The 7,500-nt window shown below is 45.5% G+C and overlaps 1 protein-coding gene across 2 annotated transcripts in view; it reads right to left on the bottom strand.

The window, feature by feature from the left end:
• The window catches only part of nhsa (Nance-Horan syndrome a (congenital cataracts and dental anomalies)), a 165,249-nt gene that overhangs the window by 19,115 nt on the left and 138,634 nt on the right, over window positions 1-7,500 (bottom strand). For both annotated transcript variants that reach the window (XM_063201775.1, XM_063201776.1), the window contains exons 2-4: window positions 5,707-5,859; window positions 3,926-4,065; window positions 166-225 (exon numbers count right to left, since the gene is read on the bottom strand). In XM_063201775.1, coding sequence (XP_063057845.1) covers window positions 166-225; window positions 3,926-4,065; window positions 5,707-5,859 — 353 coding nt within the window. The remainder of the gene's footprint in view (window positions 1-165; window positions 226-3,925; window positions 4,066-5,706; window positions 5,860-7,500) is intronic.

The raw sequence follows: 7,500 nt of genomic DNA on the forward strand, positions 1-7,500 counted from the left end.
GTCAAAATGTATATTAGTTGGTAGTGGATACCTAGAGCACAATGTGTAAAAATGTCCTGTAGAGAAGAGAGTAACTAGTTGGGATTTTGAGGAGTTGGTGAGGTCTGGCGGTTGAGGGTTGAGGGAGGGAGGGGAGGGAGGGGAGGTAGGGTTGGGGTACAGTACCTTTCTCCAGGGAGAGAAGTGACAGCATTCTGTGGGGGAGGGCGGGCGGGTACTGTGAAACTACAAACACAAACAAAGAGGACACACAAACAAACACAAGGGCGGACACAATGAATGGAGGGTGATTACAACAAAACAAAACAAAACAAACTAGATGGGCGTATTACCCGGGGGAGGAGGTATAGGCATAGAAAATGGTCAGATGGTGATGATGATAAAACAACAGCCAGGTAGAGGAGAATCACTACTACTAGGTATTGGAGGGAGGGGTTTGGAGGGGGGGGGTGGATAAACAGGACAGAGAAAGGAAAAGTCTGATTGGCTGAGATCTGTGCTCAACACCATGGGCGGTTCTAGGCAGGGACCAGGGCGGGCCAGGGCTGGGCCAGGGCCCCTGTAGATTTCCTCCTGGCCCCTGTGCTGCCAACAGCCAATGACTTCAAATATTAATCTCGTAATGCATGACATGACACGACATAATTTACCCTTTTGTGTATTATACTGTGTATTCATAACATAAAAAATGATCTCTTTTGCCAATTTATGTGGGTCCCTGAAAAAATCACTGACCCCACTCCGGCTCCCCTGGTAATTTTGGTCTAGAACCGCCACTGCTCAACACAGGTGGTTTCAGTTATTCCATGCCGTTACCAAGGACCAGCCAGATACGAGAATTGTCTGCAACAAATGTGTGACAAGACTTTGGATGTGTGGAGAATGGTGAGTTCGGTTGAGGGCTGAAAAAAAATACTATTATATAAGTTGTCCATCTCTGTGTCCATTCTCTTGCCCACCGTCTCCCTAGGATGAAAACCCATTATTTGAGAAAGAAACACTGGTTGACCACCATCCTCATGGGACGCGTGAAAGCTGAGAGGGAGGAACCGCATGCAATTTCCCATCTTCTGCTGTGAGGAAGGGGAAAAGGCATTTCATTCAGTCAAGGTTCACGGAGCTCCACAATTGTGAGAAAAAATAGCATAGGGAGAGGGAAAATAACCCAGCATAGGACAACCAATCCCCACAATGGTGGTCAACTCTAGATGGTGAACTCCTTAAACTCACAAATGGGTAAATTAAACAGACTGCACAGGAACAACACAGATCATGCAGCTTCCTTGAGGGTTGGCATTACCTGTATTATTTGTGTAGGCTGGCTATCAGCCTCAATTGCTGCTCCATCCTGCAGCTTCCAACAAAAAGGAGTACAGGAATAAAGCTAGGCTTAATTTAGTTGATAAGAAATCAACGAAATAACACAGCTGATGTATTCTGACAGAGAAAAGCTGTGACAGAAGAGCAGTGAATATGCAGCATGCAATAGACAAGACTTGATTATTTTGATGATTTTCCCACTGATGTCAACAGGAAGAGACACGTGACACAACACCTGAAAAACCACACACACTCCTGGCTTGACAACGAGTGGTTTGTTTCCATCTATAGAAGCAAAGAGTAGAACTCGCACACCAGCAGCCGATGCAATAATTGATTTATTGCTTTACATATGTACAAGTGATCAAGGTGCTACCCAAAAGAACAAAACGTTTTCGGTCACCAGACCTTCCTCAGTGCAAAAGGTCTGGAGGAAGGTCTGGTGACTGAAAACGCTTTGCACTGTTATGTAAAGCAATAAATCAATTATTGCATCGGCTGCTGGTGTGCGAGTTCTACTCTTTGCTTCTGTGGATTATCGCTTTGGAACCAACGCACCCACAAGGACTGGAGTTATTGGCGCGACACCCCTCTGTCTTTTGTTTCCATCTATAGCCATGGCTGAACGAATGTAGCTGCTCTGGGGTGAGTTTCTCAAAAGGGAAGTTGTTAGCCTGTTAGCAACTTTGGTAGTTGCCAATGGGAAAATGCATTGAAAGCATCGAAGTATCTAATGTAGTATGCAACTTTGGTTTTGAGAAATTCACCCCAGCATAGCAAAGACAGAGCAAACCAACATCACAGTGAAGTATAGCCTGGTGAACCAGCGCCACCCGCTGGACGGCAAAATGTTTTGTCTACGGGTGGGTCTGGCCTCGCATAAGGATTCAATGAAGCCAGAATGCCATGAATCTGGCAAACCAATTACAACGCAAAGATGTGTTTTGAATCAAAGCGGGCAGGGTTTTGAGGGAAGGTTGTTCTCATCAACAATCTTCGGATGTATTATGCATCGAGGCCAGACTAAATTAGACATCCACATTTAGTCTGGTTTATCAGGCTAAGTGAAGTATACAGTAATGATGAACACAGAATGCGCTCTTCCATGCTCTGGGGGTGAACAGCAATGGTGGAGTCATTGTAATGTGACAGCACAACCTCCCTGGCCGAAGCAAAAGAAAGCAAAAGTCCTCCCACATACCACTACGTAATAGGTTTCAGCTAGTTCACACAATTAGCCAATCTCTAGATAGATCAGCAAAACTATCTCTTGTGAAATCACGTGTGTTTACACTACAAGCAGATGAAAACTTATGGCAGGACTTTTACTTTCTCAAACCAGTTAGCTGACGTCTGGTGAGCTGTGCAGACAGTGTGGCATGCTAAGGCATGGGTGGTGGTGGTGCTGGTGATAGCTCTGCGGGAGATAAATGTTTGTTTACCTGTGCCTGAGGTGTTTGTGTGGCTCGGCCCACCATTGTTATTTCCTACACAGAAACCCGGTCACACACAACAGGGGCATGCTGGTCAAATAACTACACACTATAAACTGAGAGAACACATACTCCTATTTGATATGTTTTTGAATTACAATGGTCTACATACTGTACGTGACATTATTGAAAGTGACAACTGGTGGGGGAGCAATGTCACCTAAACTTGTCATTTGTGCTCCCTCCCACAGTTTCAGGGTTAATTAGCATAACATTGTAGACACTAGTTTGACCAGGTCATTTAGAGCGGCTAAGAGAGGGAAAACCTGAGGCAGACCATGGCTTCAGAAAGAGAAAACATGTTTTCTATACTTTGCTGAAGCTGACAACCTGCGAAGCATCGTGTCTGTGATTGGAGAGTAAAATAACCGGCTACACAGCACAGTTGAGCTGCGTATACACCAAAAAAGACCTACGCTACCTGAGGAGATGAGTAGAGTTTCGACATGAATTCACTTTATTCGCTCTGGATATCAGGCTTGTAAGAAATTCCTAATTGAATGAATTTCAATTCAAAATAATGCCATAATATGAACACTGGGTGGTGCCATTACCTTGAATTTCTTTGAATTTAAGCTACATGAAAGTACAGAGAACACCACCACCTAGTGTTCGTATTATGGCATTACTTTGAATTGAAATTATTTCCATTCAGAATTTCATACAAGCCTGCTGGATATGACATTTCATTTCACCAAACCACGTCATAGCTCATTTCCATAATATTAGTTTGACTTTAATCGCTGAAATTTGCTCTGGTCGCTCAGGTCGCTTCTTCATCGCCGCATTCTCTTTGGTCACTTTATTTGTCGACCCAATGGAGGAATAATGACTTCCATCACACAGGTAGTGTAGGTCGCTCTTGGTGTACTCTCAGCTTTAGCTGTACTAATTCAACACTTTGAGCTTTTAACACGCTTGTTGTCCGTTCTGTAAGTATTGGATTAACACTGGTAAATTCACTGTGCGAATGGGGACTCCAAGTTTGAGATTGACACCTGGGATTGAGACTCCTTCTCTGTTATCTGAACATCTCTGCTCTTGTTGAACATAAAGCCAGATGACATAAACACGTAAATATGGGAGAGGGTGGGTGGCTGGCGAGGTCTTACCGTTTCCAGGTGTCGTGCCTTCTGCTGGCGTCTCCTGAGTGTGCGGGGGGAGGGGTAGGTGGGCATGGGGGGTGCCACGGCGATATTGATGGTGACCCGCCGCTCCCGACTGATGTTGGCCTGCTGACGCGCATGCTGGTCTATGGGGGGGAGAGAGAGGTGACACAGGCACACACGCACACACACACACACATAGGTACAGACATGCAGGAACACACACACACACACACACACACACACACACACACACACACACACACACACACACACACACACACACACACACACACACACACACACACACACACACACATACACACACACACACACACACAGGTAATTACTAAATTACAGCCCATGCAAAAAAGTGTGTACTCTATGTCTGCACAAACACCAAATCATGTCAGTCAAAACATGGATTGGCATTTGGAGGAACACGAGGTTGATAAACACATCACTCCACAGGGAATCCAATTTACAGCGAGGTCTAGTTCTACAACCCACCACAGCACAGCACAGCACAGCACAACACAGCACACACCCACACACACAAACACATATTTACTGCAAACATAGAATTACGCCGTGTATGTGTACGGAATACACAGGTCAACACACACTGTAAACACACATTAGTGTAAGTCAGCACACTCTGTCTCTGGCATGCAATTACGGCACTGCAGGGTTTTGGCTATGTTATTCACACTTGTGATGTAGTGTTTTAAAGTCACCACTTGGAGGCAGTATGTATCTATGGATGAAGGAAATGCAGACCTGGCTCACGAGTCCAAATGAAGCCTTTTGGAGTGATGGCAAAAATGAAATAAAAAAACAAAACACAGACACAGAAAATAACATAGAATCATCACCAGGTCAGAGATCACAATTACATGCATTTCAGTTCACATCTTTTATGCTGTTTCAACCGAAGCAAAGCAGGCCAGTGAGACAGATATTTCACGCATGCAATAGCACTGGGAGATGTAACTGATCCAGATGTGACACTTGAAAACCTACATTCAGAATAAACTATGTAAAAATGATTAGAAAAATATGAATATCCATGGATAGCATTAGTGTACAAGACAGACAGATAAAGCAGGCCACAGCAGACAGGTGAATAGACAGACAAGCTGTGAAGTCAGACACACAGACAGACAGACCAACTGATCGACCAATCAGTAGCCAGTGTGGATGTGGTCCTAGCTGATTGTGGGATCAGACAGACAGACAGACAGACAGACAGACAGACAGACAGACAGACGGACAGGCAGAGAGATAGACAGATCAACAGAAAGGCAGACAGACAGACAGACAGACAGACAGACAGAGAGATAGACAGGTAGACATGCTCTGGTGCCTGACCTCCATGCAGGGTGCACACACACAGACAGACAGACAGACAGACGGACAGGCAGAGAGATAGACAGATCAACAGAAAGGCAGGCAGACAGACAGACAGACAGACAGACAGACAGACAGACAGACAGACAGACAGACAGAGAGATAGACAGGTAGACATGCTCTGGTGCCTGACCTCCATGCAGGGTGCACACACACACACACACACACACACACACACACACACACACACACACACACACACACGCACACACACACACACACACACATACACACACACACACACACACACACACACACACACACACACACACACACACACACACACACACACACACACACACACACACACACACACACACACACACACACACACGCACACACACACACGCACACACGCACGTGTCTCTGTGTCTGACCTCTCTGCAGTGCGCGCAGGCTGAGCTTGGCGTGGCGGTGGAGCTCCTCCACGCAGGCCGGTCGGCTGGACGGGTGGAAGACATTACGCTGCTGGTGCCACGGGGCCTGGTAGTGCGACGTCAACTTGCTCTCCACGTCCAGGTTAGACACCGCTGTGGGAGAGAGGTGAAGGAGAGGAGGGTTAGACACTGCTGTGAGAGAAAGGAGGAGGAAAGGAGTTAGACACCGCTGAGTTAGGAGGAGAGGAGAGGAGAGTTAGACACCTCTGTGGGAGAGAGGAGGAGACGAAGAGAGTTAGAGTTGGAGAGGAGGAGGAGAAGGAGAGAAGAAAGAGACCACTGTGGGCTAGGAGAGAGGAGGAGAGAGAAAGAGGGAGAGGAAGAGAGAAGGAATCAGAATCAGCAAGGATGCATAATGGACCAAATGTTGTTGTTGTTGTTGTTGTTGTTGTTGTAACCTGGCTCGCCAGACTAACATATTTTCTGTTGCTCGGGGGTTGCTCTAGGCGGGTTTGCCTATGCTACACACCACTTCAACATGTACAAGGAATCTGACTTTACACAATGTTGGTTCTCTTCATATACACCACATACAACATACAGCAATGCTATGCTATATGTACCATAATTAATATACAATAAATGAAACAGAGAATGGAAATTAAGTGGGCTCAAATTGAAGAGTTTCGTTGTGAAATGGCGTAGCAACCATTTTTGACTTTTGCATTTTATTATTGGAAATGACTGTTCAGAAGTCCTATCATCTATATGCCATAGAATGCATTTTCAGAGCAATGCAATGGAATGCTCAATACAAAAATCAACTTCCCAAAATGTTCCAAAATGAATATACATAATTTTACAACTAAGCTTTTCAATTGCACAGTAGAACTGCAGAATGCTGTACATATGGGCACCTAATATGGGCATTAGTATCCATATCCAATATATCCACATACAGTACATTCCTTGATGTACGAGTGATGAGCATCACAACTAGTGGAGCATAATGACCAGACAGAGAGGACAGGATGGAGTATGAATGACAAACAGGAAAGGAGGGTGGGATGAAATAAGAATGAATGACAAGATGGATGGAGGGAGGAGAGGGAATGACAGACAGGAAGAGAGCAGATGGATGGATGTAGAACACACGTCAAGCAGGACGGAGGATAAGGGCAGTTGAGGAAGACAGCAGAGAACAAGAATGAAGAGATGAAAGGGGGAGGTCTAATGTGATGTAAAAAAAGAGAAGAGGGAACAAGATGGACAGATGAGAGGAGACAGGGGCAGAGAAAAAGAGGGAGGAGGACATATCAGTCATCTGGACACATCAGTCAGAGCTCCGTGGGACACCCGTCATCTCATCTTCATGACCCTGTTAGACATCATCTTTCAGTGAGAGCCTCTCCCCATCAGTCAAGTCCAGATCCGCTTTTAAATTTCTGCAGTGTCTTGATGTGTGTGTGTGTGTGTGTGTGTGTGTGTGTGTGTGTGTGTGTGTGTGTGTGTGTGTGTGTGTGTGTGTGTGTGTGTGTGTGTGTGTGTGTGTGTGTGTGTGTGTGTGTGTGTGTGTGTGTGTGCGCGTGTGCGTGTGTGTGTGTGCGCGCGCGTCAAATGTGTGTGTGTGTGTCTCTCTCTCTCTCTCTCCCTGTGTGTATACGTGTGAGTCTTTGAGAGAGAGAGGTTATTGTCAATGTCTTATTTATAGGTTCTAGTTTAAACTGCACATTGGAGACTAGTCAAACGCAGTTTCAAACTTTTGCGTTAACCCTGTTACATAGGTTTTCTGAC

The sequence above is a fragment of the Engraulis encrasicolus genome, chromosome 6 (assembly GCF_034702125.1).
Source record: "Engraulis encrasicolus isolate BLACKSEA-1 chromosome 6, IST_EnEncr_1.0, whole genome shotgun sequence".
Taxonomy (NCBI): Eukaryota; Metazoa; Chordata; class Actinopteri; order Clupeiformes; family Engraulidae; genus Engraulis; species Engraulis encrasicolus.